The sequence below is a fragment of the Cervus elaphus genome, chromosome 18 (assembly GCF_910594005.1).
Source record: "Cervus elaphus chromosome 18, mCerEla1.1, whole genome shotgun sequence".
Lineage (NCBI taxonomy): Eukaryota > Metazoa > Chordata > Mammalia > Artiodactyla > Cervidae > Cervus > Cervus elaphus.
The window spans coordinates 104518704-104538316 of record NC_057832.1 but is presented as its reverse complement, the minus strand read 5'-3'; the positions used below and the strand labels follow the sequence as shown (position 1 = coordinate 104538316).

Genomic DNA, 19613 nt, shown 5'->3' with positions numbered 1-19613 from the left:
AAATAGGAAAATAGAAGAGAATCTAAAGAACAGTGGTATCTATCTATCTATCTATCTATATCTGATTTACTTTGCTGTACAGCAGAAATTAACACATTTTAAGCCTACTCCAATAAAAATTTTAGAAAAATCAGCTCTTGATTTTAATTTTTTCTGTTGTTTCCTATTCTCTCTCTCTGCTCTAATTTTTATTATTTCCTTCTTCTTCCTAACTTTTAGCTGTTCTTTCCCTAATTCCTTGAATTGTAAAGTTAGGTTGTTGATCTGAGAGCTTTCTTCTTCTTAATGTAAGCATTTGCCACTATACATGTTCTTATTACTGCTTTTACTGTATGCCATATATTTTGGTATGTTGCATTTTCATTTTATCTTCAGATGTCTTCTAAATTCCCTCATGATTTATTTTTTGACTTGTTGGTTGTAGAAGTTATTTTCACATTTTGGTGGATTTTCCTGTTTTCTTTCTGTTGTTGGTTTCTAGTTCCATTCTATATGGTTGATGAAGATATTTCATATGACTTCAGCTTCTCAAATGTGTGAAGACTTGTCTTGTAGATTACATGTGGTCTGTGGGAGAATATTTTATGTGTACTTGAGAAGACTGTATTGTGCTGCTTGGAGGGAAATGTTCTGTATATGTCCGTTAATTCTCATTGGTCTAATTGTGCTGTTCAAGTCCTCTGTTTCCTTATTGATCTTCTGTCTAGTTGTTCTATCCCTAGCTGAAAAGAGGAATTAAAGTCTCCCACTATTACAGTGTTGCTGTTCATTTCTCCCTTTGGTTCTGTCAATGATTCATATATTTGGGAGCCTTAATCTCTCTTAAAATAGTATAGGATTTATGATTCTTATAGGGATTATATTTCTCAATAGTAGAATCTAAATGTTGCTTTGGGGAGACTGTGTGTCATGTAGCTGAAGTTCTTCAGTGGCAACAAGGTCTTGGGACATTGGACCACTCTTCTTTTCAGAGAAGACTTCCATAACCATTCCCCATGTGTGGTGGCTTTCAGTTATAAAAAAAAAAATACCTTTATATACTTTAAAATATTTTTGTTATGAAGGTATATTTGCAAGGTACATAAAATGTCTGTTAGCTTGATTGATATTTTAAAATATTTGGACAAAAAGCAAGTGGGCCTCCACTGTGCTCTTGCATTGGAACTCATAAACATTCAAAAAGAGTCTGGGAGAGAAGTTATAGGGACAGAATTGATTATTAGAGCAGAATGTTGAAAGCATCTAATTGCCTCCTTTTGGGACATTTAAATTTTATCCAAATAATGGAATGGTATTTATCCATATAATACAATTGTTTGAAGTCTATGAAGCATGGAGAAATGCTTATGATGAAGAAAAGAATACAAAATTGAATACAAATTAAGAATATATCTATGTGAAAATTCATACAGGAAAAGAAATAGCTCTCTGGATTGCAGGATTAAGGAGTTTACTTATTTTTAACATATTTAGACTGATATATTTAACTATATAATTTGAATAAAAAGCAAGAACACAACTCATTAACCTGTTTTCTCACCATTATAGCAGCTGCCTATGGAGAAGTGCTCTGGGTTGAAGGGCTACTCAGCCTCACTTGTGTTCCACTCCACCAGCAGCAGGGTTTCCATTTCTGCTTCCATGAATTCACACAGTGGGAAGACTGCCACAAAGCATAGTACAGCTTAAGATCAAATATCTCTAGACAAGAACTATTTTAAAGAATATATCTATAAAAAATGGATGGTTTAATGCTCATGGGAGGTAAATTTGGGGGAGTCTGGAGAGTAAGTTTGCATGACCTTGCCTGGCACCCAGCTTTGTGAGGCAGAGAACTTAACTTCATTCCATTCTCCTGCCAGTGAAAAGACAAAGAGACAGATGAGATCCAGCAGAGGTAAATCACAGGGATCCTTGAGAGCCTAAGAGCCCTGAGAGATAAGCAGATATTAGGCAGGAGATAAAAAGATGGGGTGGTGATGGAGGAGAAATGAGTACAAAGGCAGAGGCTTAAACAAGGTTGGTGTCCCTAAAAGTTTGTGTGAAGTACTGTGTGGTAGACCTTTTGAAAGGTCACCCTGGAGAGGACTGAAGGAGAGTAAAAGCAGATCATCTAGAAGACTGCTGAAATGTCTAAAGAGAGAGACGTGCCTTCTTAGTGCAGTAGGCAGCATGCGAGTCTCATAAAGAGAGGAAAGGTGGGGATGTGACTCAAGGCCTGAGTGGTGGGGATAGAGATGAATTTGACAGCTAGGAGGAGGGAGAATCAACAAAAAATAAGTAACCAGAAGGAAAGTCAGGGGTGATGGCCAAATTCTGCCTGAGGATTTGAGTGCGCCCGTTGGACCAATGTTGTCAGACAAGTCTCCAGAAAGGAAAAGGATCTGGTGTTAGTTTATATTTCAGATTGAAAACTGTCTGCCTCCTTCCCTGGTTACAGTCCTACAGGGATCCACAATGTTTATATTTACATTTTATGTTTACCTAGGCTGGGCTCTGTAGTTACACAATCAGAGAGAGAAATCCCACCATCAACTCCAGGACTCTCTAGACATCACCTTTCATAAGTAGCCAGAGCTGGGCTTACAGTCAAATTGAGAGGCATTTATGAATAAATACTGACCCCCAGTGTCTAGGTGCAGAAATAAAGATTAAATAAAGATTATAAAATACCAAGACTCTCGGGAGAGTACCTGGAATTCCAGCTCCAAATAGTGTTTCCTACCATCCAGAATCCTGGGGGTGCATCAGAAATAAAAATACTGACTAGTATTTTACTATACCAATGGCTAGTAGCAGCCTGGAGAACGCCAGTGAATGGTCTATAGAAAAAGTGTCATACTGAATTAAATGACCTCAATCATGAGTGTACACTATATAATGGTCTTGACCCTCTCTGCTCCAAGTTCCAGGTTTAACTGCTTCAAAGTCTTTTTGGTAAGAGAGGAGATTTTTACACAATTAATTTGACAGAAACAAACTCCAGCTGTGTTTTACTCTCCACCTAGGTCAACGTTGACCTTCCCTCGTGGCTCAGATGGTGAAGAATCTGCCTGCAATGCAGGAGATCTGGGTTCCATCCCTGGGTTGGGAAGATCCCCTGGAGAAGGGAATGGCAGCCCACCCCAGTATTCTTGACTGGAGGGGAGCCTGGTGAACACAGCCCATGGGGTCACAAAGAGTCAGACACAACTGAGCGACGGACACTAGGTCAACATTACATCAAATGAAGCTTCCTCTCAAGTGGATACAGGGAAATGTGGTTGGCTAATGTGCCCTTTTCAGTATGTGTGTGGCTAGAGTGAATTCATGAGATATTCTTGAGTAAAAACTCGGAAACAAAACAGCTCCTTCAGGTGCAAGTGCTTCAGGGAAAGAAAGGCACCACCTGACATTTCGGTCTATGGTTGCTGCAGTTGCTATCAGATGGCATCTGTTTTCTGCAGACTAGAAGTGAGGCACTGGCTCTTTGGACACAAGCTTATGTTGCATTCTGGTCTATGCTGAAGTTTTTAAGAGCTTGGCATTGCAGAGAATTAAATGAAGCCGTCTTGAAAAGGTAGAGCTTCCTTCATGAAAACAGGGATTATTTTCATGAACCTTGTTTTTAAAGTAAGAATAGACTGAAGGTTTAAGTGGCCAACCACAATATAAATAAAAGGCTGGTTTTTGGTGCCAATGAAAAGCATTCATTACAGGCAATTGACCCCCAGCAGTCTCAGTAGAAGGAAGCATGGAGCAGCAGTCGAAAACCATAGCTGCTTCGAGGTCACACGTATCCAACCTGAGGTGTGACCCTGAGCTGAGTGAAACAAGGCACACGGGAGATGATTGCTTCAGGGAGCCAAATTCCAAGGAAATGGAGGCCCAGAGATTAAGTGGAGTTTAGGAGTCAAACAGGTGTCATTAAGAAGGGATGTCAGTCTCAGGGAGGAAAAGATTAAAGCCTAAGGTCTTGCATCAGAAGAAATAAATTCTCTTTGTTCAGCTACAAGGTGATGGCAATCATAATCCTGTTTCTGACTTGTATTAGCAGATAAGGTATTAATAATTGTTGGTCTGATATGTAACTGTAGCACTAGACCTAGCAGAAGTAAAATAAGCATACAACTATTTGTCTCTTGACAATATAATATAGACTTAAGAAGGTTTTCCTTTACTAACAAGACTGAAATTTTGAGAACTAAAAAGTACAGAAACCAGTCACATTTATCCAGTCATTGCATATAGCAAAAACGTGTTTTCATTTTTAATACGAGGCTGTTTTGGTTGCTTATCAATGTTTCCCCTGTTACTTTTTCTTTGCTTCTATTTTGAAAAATATCCAACCTATAGGAAAGCTGGAAGAATAGCACAGCATTATAAATTCTTTCCTCAATTTATCAATTGTAATTTATTAATTTGCTTTCTGTGTCTCTTTAAATATGTATGAACACTGTGTTGGCTGAACCACTTGAAGGTGAATTGCAGGCATCATGACACCTCAACCTCAAATTTTTCAGCCCCTAAAATGTCCTTTATAACTTTTAATCAAAATATCCAATTAAGGTTCAAACCTAATTGGTAAAACCCTGCTCCCTGGGGTGATGGTGTTTGGAGGTGGGGCCTTTGGGAGGTGAGCAGGTTTAGATGAGGTCATGGGGGTGGATCCCCCATGATAAGAATAGTGTTCTAAAAGAAAGAGACCAGAGCCCCCTCCCTCTCTACCGTGTGAGGACACAGCAAGATGTCAGTCTGAAAACCAGGAAGACAGTTCTCATCAGACAATCAATCTGCCAGTGCCTTGACCTTGGACGTCCCAGCCTCCTGAACCGTGAGAGATGTTTATTTAAGTCATCTGTGGCGCTTTGTTACAACAGCCTGAACAGACTAAAACAAATGTTTTATAATCCATCACTGTTATTCTTTAAACTCAAACTGTCCCAAATTTGGCACCTGAAGCCAATGTTTATGCCCCACCAGTATTCGGGCATTTTCTTCTTTTCTGACTCAGGGTGTTCTAAGTTCACTTTATCTGCTTCCAACCTGGAATCAACAGTTTTCCCAAACATCGCTGGATCTGTGGAACAGTATTTATTAAACAAGATCAAGGTAACTAGGTGTGTTTTATTACTGGGTTATGGCTTCCAGGCTCTTTCAGAGCACACAGCCAGAGCTGGGGGTGGGGGAAAAGGAGAGGTGGGGCTGGGAAGAGAGAGGAAGTCACATACACATTCATACAAATATCTCCAGTTCAAAACTAGTAACATGGTGGTCTTCTTTATCTTCCTCCACCTTCTATCTCTCTTCTCCCTTTGTGAGTAACCTAATTTACAACAACATCAACAAATATGCTCAATTTTTAAACCTATGAAATTCAGAATTACTTAAGTAATTCTTCAAAATAGTCTCAGGAATATTTACATCTTTAAACACTTGAATTTAACATCAGTGTTACCCAATCATTCCAAATTATCCTGCAGAAGTCACACAGAACAGACTAACAGCTCTCTAAAGAGCAAGGACAGATAATGCAACTGTATTTAGGACCTGAATTGGACAACTTAGCAACGGCTGTTTCTTGAGAGTACCAAAATGGACAAATATCAGAAGAGATTACTGGGGCTTTCATTTTAACTGGTTGAAGACTATCAGAGGAGTTTTCTTTCTCAAAATCTATCCTGTTTGACATTCAGCATTTGTTTCAAAGCAATCCAGTGGGCAGAGTGAGAAGACACACACGATGGTGGTCACAAGTTAAGGAAGGGTTCCCAGGTGGCTCAGTGGTATAGCATCTGCCTGCCAAGCAGGAGACACGGGTTCGATCTCTGGGTTGGGAAGATCCCCTGGAAAAGGAAATGGCAACACACTCCAGCATTCTTGCCTGGGAAGAAGAGGAGCCTGGTGGGCTACAGTCCATGGAGTTACAAAGAGTCAGACATGACTTAGTAACCAAACAACAACAGAGTTAATGAAGTGGTAGTGGGTGATCGGTAAATGAGTGTTGCTTGTGCTATTTACAGTCTCAGATTTTGTGGATGTTTAAAATGTTTTATAATAAAAAGATATTAAAAATATATTCCTGTTAAATCAGAGTAAGCATAAGTTTAAAGGGCCAGCCCCAACTAAATAGAAGGCAAATAAAATGTGGCTCTATTATGTGAAAGTCAAAAGTGATGATGACAATCTGGCTCATGTTTAAGATTTTGTCTAAGGAACTTACATTTTTTGGACTTAAACTCCATGGCTTAAAAGCTAGTCTATATAGTGAGATTATCCTCCAATAAATAAAATTTCGCCAATTGTGGGCAAGAGTGACTTTAATTCTGCCTATCATTTTGCTAAATAGCTTTGGCACTAAAGAGAGATTGCATGATTAAAATATTCTTACAGTACAGTCGTTTCATATTCCCCTTGGGACAAAATTTCCCTCACAGTCCAATGTGGAAACCCTCAGGATACGGCATAACATAGCATCTGCCACAGTCAGATCTGCTGAGAGGCAATGCATGATTTATTAAGACGAACAGTGCTATAGAAGTGAGTTCCAAACTTGCAAAATCCAACCACGCAGAAGACAAAAGCAGGAAAAGTGATCAGAGTCTGAAATGTTGAGGCAATTTTGTTTTTCTGAGGGAAGAGAAACACATGAAAGACTTTCCAGGTGAGAGGGAATCTGAACTTTGAAGAGAGACTTGCCACTTGTAAGCGCATAAAAATGAATTAAAAATGATGTTGGGGATGATGAACTTTCTGTCCAGTAAAGCTGGTTCCCCTACTTTATTCTGTCATAAACAGAGAGGGGCTGGAAAAATAAAAAATTATAACTACATGGTAGGAAGCGGGGAAACATATGTGATCTCTGACTTCTCTTTCCTGGAAGGATTTCTGCTTCTGGCTACCAAGTTGGCCAACTGCAGCCCAACAGGGATTGGCTTTAACGAAAAAAAGCATCTGGCAACAAAGCTACAGAGCCTCTGGGGAGGTTTCCCAGGCTAGAAGACAAATAACCACTGCCATTAATGTGCACACGAAGGGCTGCATTTTAATAAAAGTGGTCATGACCCAAGATGAGAAATAGTCTGCAAATTTGGGGCAAAAGAATCTGGTTAAGCATGGAAATAGCCAGATCATGTTGAGAAATTTTCCTTGCACATCTTTATCAAGGAAACATACATGATGTAACGTATCCTAACAGAGGATGCTTTGTTAATTCAGTGCTCAAATTTGCACTGGATGATTTTAAGAACCTTTTTCCTGAGGCAGAATTTCTGTTTTTTTCAGAAAAACAAAGTGTCAATGTACTGGGATCCAGGATTCATTTGAGATATTTAAAAATTAAAATTCATAGCATCTTGTTATGGCTATTATCTTACCACACTGGACCTGCATATAACAAGTATTACAGCCTGGGTAGAAGAAACTTGGCTAGGTGGTTACAGGGCAAGCCAAACCTGGCCCGCCAAGGACCAAATTTCTAGATAAGCTATCATTTTTTACATTTAAAAAATTCCCCCTTTTTATGGTCCCAGCTTGACACAGTACAGAGGATACCAAGATAAGGATCCAGGTTAGGCATACTTCAAGGTACCTACATCAAAAATCCTGAATACTTTGCAAACCATGCAAAGAAAACAGGTTCGCTAGGTGGTCTCAAGGTTGACGTGCTAAAGTTGTTAAAGATAATGTACATCAAGTTTTCATAAATCTCATTTATTTCAGCCAAGATGTCAAAAACAATAAAACCAAAATTGCACCAGAATGTGTCAGCAACAATCATCCCTCTCTGCGGAAGTCTGTGAGGCTCCAGTGACTGAGCGTGAGCACAGCTTTGTGCATAGGAGCAATCATGCTGCTGGGGGTGCTCTGGAGGTGGACGTCTAGAGGTGGGACGAGGGGAAAATCCAAATCTGGGCTCTTGAGCTGCTTTAAGACAAGGTCAGCACTTGGGCTGGAAAATTCAGATGCCAGTTCCAGAGATGAAGCTGTTCAAAAATGGTCTGAGTTGAAGTTTAGCCACAGGTTTGGAATTCTAGGAAGAGACGATAGTTGTATTTGCGGCCCTGATCTCTGAATTATCATAAAGAGTGCTATTTGTTTGGGCAACAGGACTGTGAAAAGAAGGACGGCAGCAGAAAAGACAGTAGTTGGTCAGGAATGCCAAGCAGCCACATTCCGTGTCCTTACGCATTGCAGATGTGGCCAGCTGTGAGCAAACCATGTTCTTTTCAGCCACCTTTATCAGCTGATGCTCTAAGTCTTCTTTATCTTTTGGCTGCACTGCACAGTGCGTGGGGTCTTAGTTCCCTGACCAGGGATGGAACCCGTGTCCCCTGTATTGGAAGTTCAGAGTCATAACCACTGAACTGCCAGGAAAGTCCCTCTAAGTCTTGATTTAAGGATCAGTGGAGACCAAGCAGTAGCAAGGGTTTTATAATTAGTTTCCTTCTAATACCAATTTTACTATAAAATGGATACAAATAAACTAATCCACCAATGGAAAACCGTGAAAAACTGGTGATACCTGTAATAGCTATTATAGTCGTAAACTGTTAAGATGAGTCTATCATTGAAACGTATGTCACTTGCTTTGACATAAGGCAGTAGCTTAAAGAAATGATGACGTACCTGTCTATACAGCATCTAAAGACATCCTGTATCATTAAGATCGATGAGCAATCAATCAATCAGTCTGTGGTCTATCCTGAGGACTACAGACTACGTACCATAATGTTTTGCCCTCAGCAGATAAAGAACAAATGTACGTGACAAGTGCCAGTCTACCATTTCCCCTGTTCAAGTGAATGAAATTACACCTACTGTATTCTACCTTCACCCCGACCCAACCTTCAATTTATAGAGAATTAAGCATGTCTGTGTTTTGAAACCAGTACAACTCTTTGTGTTACAGGAAGATGAGAGCAGAGACTAATCCAGAAGCTTGTACTTAATACTTACGAATCATATGGAAATACTTTGGGGGTACCATTTTCAGACACAGAACTTATTTTTAAATCAATTTTAAGGAGCCCACGATTAATGTTTAAAAACAAAAGAGAACATGAACAGCCATGGCTATCTATATGCTGCTAATTCCAGCAGCCAGAAAGGAATTCCACCAGATGTCAAACAGGATGTCTCTGGACTAGAGATGAGGCAAAGGGCCTTGCTGTTTGTAGCTGGCTGCTTTGGAAGAATCCATCTGTGACTCTCCCATTTAATGGGCCGTTGGTCTTACCTATGAGAATACCCCTTTTCCTTGAGGAAAAGACTAGTAATAAATACTTAAGTAGAGCATATTATCTAATATCCTTTATTATCATCCCAGAAATTTTCTATAAACACAAACGTCTTATTGAAGTGAAGGTCTGTCAGTAGTGACTCAATACTGATTTACTGAATGAGGACGACCTTGAACTTGACCTTCATTTGTTGCTTTCCCATCTCAGAAACTTAGGACATTGATTAAGCCCCACTGGTGACTAACTTAGTGACTAATTAAAAGGAGGCCGGCAGGGGTTAGCGCATAAGGCTATGACATAAGCACTTGGGCATCCTAAAGCCTTTAACTGGGCCAAGGTTAAGTTACCTAATTACCTCTACAAACTCTACCCCACAGCCTAGATCTGGAAAAATCAGGCAGGGAGACCAAAAAAGAAAAAAAAAAAGCAAGATGAGCACCCATAACACACTGCATGCCACTCCTTCTGCAGCTATTCCTAGCCAGCACGTGGGAAAGACTTTATTTGTCAGCTCGTTTCACTTTTCCTTGATCCTCAACTTTCTTAATGGCTGCTTGGATAGCCTCTTGGTCGCCCAGGAACTGGTGAGGCCCAACAGTATGCAGGTTCTCATCCAGTTCCAGGAGAATGGGGACCCCAGTAGGAAGAGTAATGTTGATAATGTCTTCATCCGAGATACCTGGAGATCAAGAGGGGGAGAAACAAGGCGTTAAAGACAACACAGGAGGAAGCTCTGGTTACGTATTTAAGTGCACATTTATTTAGTCCCATATTAACTGTGTGTTTGGAACCATGCCAGATACTGAAGGATTCCAGCTATGGTCACTGGAAGCCAAGGACATCCCAGAAGATTAAAAAAAAAAAAAAGAAAGATGAGACAGAAATTTACATTACATCAAATCTTAGGAAAATATGTTTTGGGGCAACCTGTTCCTGGTTGTTTCCTAACTAAATGATTGACAGGTCTCATCTTCCTCTTGTCCTTTAACATTCTAACTGCCGGGAGAGCAAGGTGTATGTGGGATCTGAGTTCCCAGACCAGGGATTAAACCCACAGCCTTGGCAATGAAAGCCAAGAGTCCTTAGTCACTGGACCACCAGGGAATTCCATCAGATCTTTTTTAAGTAACCTGAATCATAGGTTGTTCAACTTTGACCAGAAGAGCTGGAGCTGTGGCAAGGGTAGAAGCAAGCATGGTGGTTATAGGTTTTGGGTTTTTTTTTTTTTTTTTATGAGTGCTTTAAACGATAAATAGCTAATGTACATTCCACATGCCAGGTACTTTTCAAAGTACTTTATGTGTGTTAACTTGTTTAAAATCAGATATGCGCTATTATTTTTCCATGTAACAATTTCAACACAGAGAGGTTAAGCAAACAATTCAAGATCACACAGGCTGTAAATAGCAAAGCCTGGATTTAAACCTAGGTGAGGAGAGTGAAAAAGCTGGCTTAAAGCTCAATATTCGGAAAACTAAGAGCATGGCATCTGGTCCCATCACTTCATGGCAAATAGATGGGGAAACAGTGGAAACAGTGGCTGACTATTTTTCTGGGCTCCAAAATCACTGCAGACGGTGACTGCAGCCATGAAATTAAAAGATGCTTACTCCTTGGAAGGAAAGTTATGACCAACCTAGAGAGCATATTGAAAAGCAGAGACATTACTTTGTCAACAAAGGCCCGTCTAGTCAAGGCTTTGGTTTTTTCCAGTGGTCACACATGGATGTGAGAGTTGGACTGTGAAGAAAGCTGAGCGCTGAAAAATTGATGCTTTTGAACTGTGGTGTTGGAGAAGACTCTTGAGAGTCCCTTGGACTACAAGGAGATCCAACCAGTCCATCCTAAAGGAGATCAGACCTGGGTGTTCATTGGTAGGACTGATGTTGAAGCTGAAACTCCAATACGTTGGCCACCTCATGTGAAGAGTTGACTCAATGGAAAAGACCCTGATGCTGGGAAGGATTGGGGACAGGAGGAGAAGGGGACGACAGAGGATGAGGTGGCTGGATGGCATCACCGACTCGATGGGCATGAATCTGAGTAAACTCCGGGAGTTGGTGATGGACAGGGAGGCCTGGTGTGCTGCGTTTCATGGGGTCGCAAAGAGTCGGACATGACTGAGCGACTGGACTGAACTGAACCCTAGGTGTCTGCAATTAGAATACAATGTTTTTCAAATTTCTCTGATTCAAAATGGACAAGGAGAAGAGAGGAGACCTGAAGAGATGGAGTTAAGCTAATTAAAAGGCAACTGAAAGTGTTCAAATTATCTGCTTTAAAAACAGACATTTATTATATAGACTTCTAAACTCTAACCATATGCTTCTGTGCTATATTAACAGAAAGGATCTAGGTAGAACAAGTTCTGAGGCAAGTTCAAGGGTCCTCCTTTACTTGGAAGGTGAGAATGGCAGAATAAGTTAGTGGCAGTTAGTTATCAATGCATTTTGTCATTTTTATTAACCAATGGTCATAACTCAGAGGCCCTCTCTGGGCCTCCACTGCCTCTGTCTAATTAAAAAAAGAAACACACACTCTTCTTTACCACCATTACCAAGGGTGTGAGGTAGAAGGAACGGACTTAAAAAGAGAACAGACATGAAGAAGGACAGCACGAAAAGTAATTTCTTCTTTCTCTACTAGGAATTCTCTTCTAGGTTGAAGATTTAAAGAGAAAGCTACTAACACACTGAGGGTGGGCGAAGCCCCCACCCTCACACTGCAACCCTACATAAGATTACCATTCCAAACTAAAGCTGGCAAGAACAAATAAATTCAGACCAGCAGCCAGCTGTTTAGTGGGGAGATGACTGCCTTGGATTTTAAGAGCGCTCGGGCTCCATCAGGTCAGATCTGTCAGCTGGACGCACAGCAGCTGCCACACGCAACCCCTGGAGACAGTCAGAGCGGAATGCAACAGCACATGGTTAGAGCCAGGTGACTGCTGAGGATATAGAGAAACTGAAATCCTAATACACTGTAAATTAGGGTATAAGATCCTATGGAATCTTTGGAAAACAGTCTGGCAATTCTTCAAACAGGTAAGCACAGAATTACCATGGGACCCAGCAATTTTACTCCTAGGTACATCCCCAAGAGAAATGCAAACATATGTCCACACAAAAGCCTATACCCGAACCCTCAGAGCAGCATCATTCATAATAGACAAAAGATGAAAACAGCCTAAAAGTCCACCAACTGATGAATGGATGAATTAAATGTGGTAGATCCAGACAATGGATTATTATTTGGCAATAAAAAGGAATGAAGTGCTGATACATGCTAAACATTGATAACCCCTGGAAACAGTATGCTAAGTGAAAGAAGCCAGTCACAAAGGAGTATATACTGCATGATTCCATTTAAATCAAATGGTGCCTTCCCAAGATGGTTCAGCAGGTAAAGAATCCACCTTCCAATGCAGGAGGCACAGGAAACGTGGGTTTGATCCCTGGGTCAAGAAGATCCTCTGGAAGAGGCCATGGCAACCCACTCCAGTATCCTTGCCTGGAGAATCCCATGGGCAGAGGAGCCTGGTAGGCTACAATCCAAAGGATCACAAAGAGTCGGACACGGCTGAGCAACTAAGCACGCATGAGGGCCAGGGCTGGCAAATCTAACAGTGACATAAATAGATGTATGGTTGCTTAGGGCCAGAGGGGATAGGAGGACTGGGCAGTGACAGCCAGGCATGGGGATTTTTTTTTTTTTTAGGGTAATGAAAATGTTCTGAAATTGACTGTGCTGATAGATGGACAACTCTGTGAATAAACAACTCTGTGAAAAGCCACTGAATTATACACTTTAAATGGATAAACTGTATGGCATATGAATTATAACTCTAGAAAGATGTTTGAAAAACTACTGAACAGATTCAGAGAAGTTTGTGGTTCTAATCACAAGACAGTTAAGGTAGTAAAATTGGACTTTTAAAAAAATTTCCAAATTCCAGGACTTCAGCTCTGGTCATCTGACTCGTCGATGGCTATTTCCACCTCTATGGAAATATGGTACTATGAGAGAGGAGAATGCTTATGTCCATGTTCTGCCCTTGTGAAGGGCTGGGTGCTAACTGGACACCAGAATCTAGTGGTCTCATGTTTTCGAGACTAGTACAGGGATGAACAGGCTTTGCCTGTGGCTCAGCAGTAAAACATCCACCTGCAATGCTGTTGACCAGGGCTCGACCCCTGGGTTGGGAAGATCCCCGGAGAAGGAAATGGCAGTCATTCTAGTATTCTTGCCTGGGAAATCCCATGGACAGAGGACCCTGGCACGCTACAGTCCATGGGGTCACAAAAGAGTAGGACATAACTTGGCAACTAAACAATAACAGGGATGAACTGACTTGTCTGATCCCCCTTGAAATAGCTAATACACGAGGATTATCATGGGCCAGGGTTAGGGGTTATGATGTGACCTCAGAGAAAAGTGCTAGGTCTTTGGCAAGGGTCAAGGGGCACACATGGAACTCATCTGACCATGGCCTCAGATCTAACCAGGTGTAACAAGTGTTATTTTAAAGCGCGTTACTCTCAAGCTCATGCTTATGGCTTAGATAACAACCCGGCTTTGTGTGGGACCACATGAAAGAGCAAACTAAACAAAGGCCACGAGAACTACAATATTTCACCTATAAAGAAAGGAGATTTCAACAGAAATAGAAATATTTCCAATAAATAAAGTTGACATTCCACTGTAATGACTACTCAAGCCATTCACAGAGCAGACTAATTACTTACAAATATTTAAAATACTTAGATTGCTTAATAATCAGTCAAGACTTAGTGACTGACATTTTAAAAAAGCAAATTAGGAAAAACCACAATGAAGCCATTACTCATTACTCAATTTTGGCATAAACCACATTCTTTGTCCTAAGAGAGTTAAGCAAGCAGAACTCCTAAGGCTAAAAAATGCATCTGCATTGGATTAAATCAAACCGAATCAATACTATATTATGCAATATCATATTACAAATGCATTAACCGGAATATCATATGAAAGTTATAATGAGTGGCCAGATATCACATCCTCCATCTGATAATGGGCTTAGATTGTTTTAAACGGCATCTAAGAATGTTTGGAAGGGAAATATCTAATCCCGCATCAACCCCTTCACCAACTCCCGACTGTTGTCTTTAATTCTTGAATCTTCCATGTAGAAGCATCTGAAAGTTAACTGCAATCCATTTTAATGACTGGGATATTTCAAGTAAGAAATAATGAAAGTTTGGTGGTGAGTCAAAGGAGTAACTCAAAGCCAATATGGGAAGAAATCCAAACAACTTAATTCTCTGCACACAGGACCAACTTCCAAAAATCCAGACTGTGTCTACAATGACTCCCCTGATCACTGAACAGGAACAGGAACCACGGACAGTCATGAAGATCCCCACACATATATACAGCACTACCTCTCTGCCTTCTATCAGCGGTGGCTGAGCAAATACTCACTTCTCCCACCAGGATTATAAGACCATGTTTTAGCCACTCTTGTGATGCTCATGCTTTTGAATGGGGCCTTATGCAAGAATTTAGTAATGTTTGTTCAACTGTAAGGAATTTTATCATGTGTTGGCTGCTAGAATCCAGAATTTTTTTAGCTTAATGATCTGATATTACAACTATATGAATTAAGTAAAGGCTGTTAGGAACAGAATGTTAGCAAAAGCTCTAAGACATACAGTCTGTACATGAAAGCACTCAGAGGACTATGTCGGAGGTACGGTACCAGCCAAGTTTCAGAAGGAGATTGAAAAGGAGACTCACAGTGTGCCTCATAAGTACAGACTTTGCACGTCCACGTCCCGGTGCTGCATCCTTGTACCAAGAATATACGGCACCTGACTTAATGGACCCTTGGCACAAGGCTGAAATGAATGAACCTGAACTCTCTAAGCTTTCAAATTAAATCTGGTCCCTTACTGTTGAAGCTCTGACTAAAGATTGTGATTCCTTTATTACCTTTTTAAGGAAAAAAGAGAGACGGTCAAAAAGGTTGAAGAAAAAGCCATTTGTATTTAGTACACAAACAGCAAACAACTGAAATTAAATTTGTCTTCTATATATTTTCTCTGGTTTTCTCCAAAGTGTTTGCCAAAATCTTTGAGTATCAGGAAACAAGAGAAAAGGTGTTTGGGGAGACAGATCTCTACAGGACGATGTGCGTGTGCATGCTCAGTTGCTTCTGTCATGTCTGACTCTGTGATCATGGACTGTAACCCGTCAGGCTCCTCTGTCCATGGGATTCTCCAGACAAGAATACTGGACTGAGCTGCCATGTCCCCCTCCAGGAGGTCTTCCTGACCCAGGGATCGAACCCAAGTCTCTCGTGTCTTCTGCATTGGCAAGTGGGTTCTTTACCATTAGCGCTACCTGGGAAGCCCTGGGAAACCCCAATTCCATGATGCATATTTTTGGGAATTAGAGAAAGAGGGCAAAACTCCGATCAAATTATACAAATGTGAGGTGCCCCACTTCCTTTTCCCAATCACATCAGTCACAATTAAAACCCCACTGACAGTGACTAGTGATGAGAGTTCTGTATTCTTCTATTGCCAAAATAAGAGCTGACACAAGATTCTGAATTTCATATATGGTCCATCTACTTTTAATTTTATTTCTTTTAGGTTTGAATGCTATCCATGTACAACTTAAAAGACTGGCCAGGGGACAATTAGAAATTGGTTATTTGAGTAAGGTAACATGATGATAACATAACAGCCTCTGATTCAGAATAAGGCAGAGAGTAGAATCCATCCTACATCTAATTTTATAGCTAAATGGTTTACAACTTTTAAAAAGGAAGGTTTCTATAAATCAATTATAATAAGAGAAAGCTTAACCATACCACTAGATAAGCATTTGCTTCACAGAAGAGAGGCCTGACTTTGCTACTTCTGAAAATATCCCACAAAATGCCAAAGGTGACTGGTCAGTCAGTCCCCGTCCCCACAGCAAGTCCTAGCTGACCTTTCCTCCTTAAGTCTCTAATTTCACTTCATCACTTCTCTGCCTTGATACGTGTGTAGCTGCACAAAGTTCTTCAGTGGGGCAAGCCCGTCTTGCATGCCACTTTTACTCCAAACTTGAAACTGCCTAGTCCTCTCTTGAACCCAGACTAAACAATCCACTTCCGCTGGCAAAATGCAGACTACATCCAATGCTTCAGTTCAATACCTCGCTTCTCCTCCAATGTGGGCCGGCAGGAAACAAACAGGAAGTGGCTCTGCCAACCACAGAGAAAGAAACACACCCGTCTGGAATGCGAAGGAGCAGGGAGCTATTGGATACGAAGCCTGGGCTAGGAGTCATCATGGTGGTAGGTGGTGAGAGGTGGGCTCTGCTGTCATCTAGACTTCTTAGGACAGCATGGGTAGTTGTTTATGCTGTTAAAAATCAATAAAGCAGTCCTTCACGTAGAGGTTTTCTTACTATATAGTATTTCACATATTTAAGTCTTCTTTCTTCTGAAGGAATTAAGAACTACCATCAAGTTAAAAGTAAAGCAATCCATGTCACTATACCAAACTGAAAAGCCTTTGCACAGAGAAGGAAACTATCAACAAAAGGGCAGCATTCTGAATGGGGAAAGATATCTGCAAAGTGATACATCCGACAAGGGGTTCATATCCAAAGTAGACAAGGAATTCAAACAATTCAGCATCAAAAAACAAACAAACAAGCAACCTGATTAAAACATGGGCAGAGGACCTGAATAAATGTTTCCCAAAGGAGAAATGCACACGGCCAACAGACACATAAAAAGACACTCCAGTGTACTAAACTTCAGGGAAATGCAAACAAGAACCACAGTGAGATACCACCTCATACCTGTCAGAGTGGCTATCATCAGAAAGACAACAAATAACCACCGCTGGCAAAGATGTGGAGGAAAGGGGACCCTGTGCACTGTTGGCAGGACTGTAAACTGGTGCAGCCATTCTGGAAAGCAATATGCAGGTTTTTCAAAATATTAAAAATAGAGCCACCATATGATCTAGCAGTTTCACTTCTGGGTATTTATCCAAAGAAAACAAAAGCACTAATTAAAAAAAAAATACACGCAAACCAATGTTCACTGGAACATTATTTATAATAGTCAAGAAATGGAAGCAACCTAAGTATTCAATGATAAATTAATGGATAAACAAGAATGTGGTGCATACACACAATGAAACATTACTCAGTGTTAAAAAAGATAGCTTGCCATTTGTGACAATATGGATGGATCTAGAAGGTATTACGCTAAGCGAAATCAGGCAGAGAAAGACAAATACCATGTGATCTCACTTACATGTGAAATCTAAAAAACCAAACAAACAAAACAAAATGAAAACAATCAATGATTGTTCAAATGAAAATTTTAAAACCTGACTTACAGGCTTCCCTGGCGGCTCAGGGGTAAAGAGTCCACCTGCCAATGCAGGAGACACGGGTTCCATCCCTGGTCCGGGAAGATCACACATGCAGTGGAAAAGCTAACCCCATCCATCACAACAACTGAACCCACATGCTGCAACTACTGAAGCCCACGCACCCTTGAGCCTGTGTTCCGCAAGAGAAGCCAGCGCAATGAGAGACCCACACACTGCAGCTAGGGAGTAGCCCCTCTCGCCACAGCTAAAGGAAAGCCCATGTAGCAGCAGGGACCCAGAACAGCCGAAAATAAATTTTAAACATTAAAAAAACATGACTTGACTACACTAAATAGCAGAGGAAGACACAGAAACAAAGCAAAACAAAACACCGAACCACAGTTTTCCAGTAAGTTCAAGCACTTGTTCTAATTCCTACCAGAAACATGTATGCAAAATGCCTAGTACTGTGTTTAGCGCACAGTATGCACTCAAAAAAGGGCCATCTTGTATAGCTGTACCAGGGGGTGTCATTCACAAACCACAATGTAAAAAACCATAAGACTCAATTAGTTGCATGAAATTACCTTTTTATAGTTTACATGCCAAAGATACTCGAGTCAGCTTCTCATAACAGTATTTCAAACAGAATAGATCAAGGGAGGGCTACTTTTCAGGAAAAAAAATAAAACAGCTCAGGTGGTAAGTATCCTGTGGACAGAGGAGCCTGGTGGGCTGCCGTCTATGGGGTCGCACAGAGTCAGACAGGACTGAAGTGACTTAGCAGCAGCAGCAGCAGGGTAGAATCATAGCACCAAATATTTGAGAAACAAAATAACATCTTAGGAACTTTCTCCATTGTTGGGGTATATAGAATCTAGAGCAGATGAGTAACAGGTGTATACTCTGAGCCAAACGATCTTAAGGCCCTTGGAGACTTCAGGGCAGACTGATTTCCCAATTAGTTCCGTGGATGGCTTATCATTCTTTCCAATCCAAAGTTACAATAAGGTATTTCTATAAGACAGTATGCTGTCATTGATTCTGTCAGTTACCGTATTCTGCCCAACAGAAGGTAAGATGCTTTAAGTATGTCAAACAACTTAAGAACAGTATGGGGGGAAATTGCCCATTTCCTTGAAAGACCCTGTTTGTAGGGGAGAATTTTACATAAACATATCTAGAAAACAGGACTAGGAATCAGATCAGTCTACAACAACATTCATTTTTACCTTTGTGACCAATGCAAAGAATTTAGCAACTTGTGTACTTATAAGGGAATATGGAATCTGGTCACACCCATTTCAAAGATTCATTCTTAATACAGATGAATAACCTTTATAATAAGATGACCATATAATTTATCATCCAAACTGGGGCACTTTAGAAAGTGAAAGGAGATGCTGTGAGTAACTGTACTAGGGTAACAGACATTAACCAAAAACAGGGGGATGTACAGTAGCATAAATCCACAGTAAAAATAAATTAGCAATTAAGATGGCAAATTTTATGGTCTTTTTAAAAAATATCTTCATTGTTGCGTGAGGGCTTTCTCTTGTTGCAGCAAGTGGGACCTACTCTCTCGTTTCGGTGCACACACTTCTCATTGCAGTGGCTTCTCTCGTTGGCAGAGCACAGGCGTTAGGTACATGGGCTCAGCAGTTGTGGTGCATGGGCTTAGATGCCCCCACCACATGTGGAATCGTCCTGGGCCAGGGATTGAACCCATGTCCCCTCCACTGGCAGGCAGATTCTTAACCACTGGACCACCAGGGAAGTCCTTTACATTTTTTTTAACACAATAAACACATATACACACAAATAAATTGGCCAATCTTCTTTTTATATTAGAAAAATCTTGTACTTTCCCCCTTAAAGTAAGGGTGTGTGTGCTCCTTGCTCAGTCATGTCTGACTCTCTGCAATCCCATGGACTGTAGACCACCAGATTCCTCTGCCTATGGAGTTTTCCAGGCAAGAATACTGGAGTAGGTTGCCACTTTCTACTTTAGGGAAGCTCCCTGACTCAC

At 40.8% G+C, this 19613-nt stretch overlaps 1 protein-coding gene across 1 annotated transcript in view; it reads right to left on the bottom strand.

Annotated features, from left to right (window-relative positions):
- Positions 1-7676: 7676 nt before the first annotated feature.
- BPGM (bisphosphoglycerate mutase) overlaps positions 7677-19613 on the bottom strand; it is a 30327-nt gene continuing 18390 nt past the window's right edge. Inside the window, exon 3 of the mRNA XM_043872795.1 lies at positions 7677-9900. Coding sequence (XP_043728730.1) covers positions 9722-9900 — 179 coding nt within the window. The 3' untranslated portion in view covers positions 7677-9721. The remainder of the gene's footprint in view (positions 9901-19613) is intronic.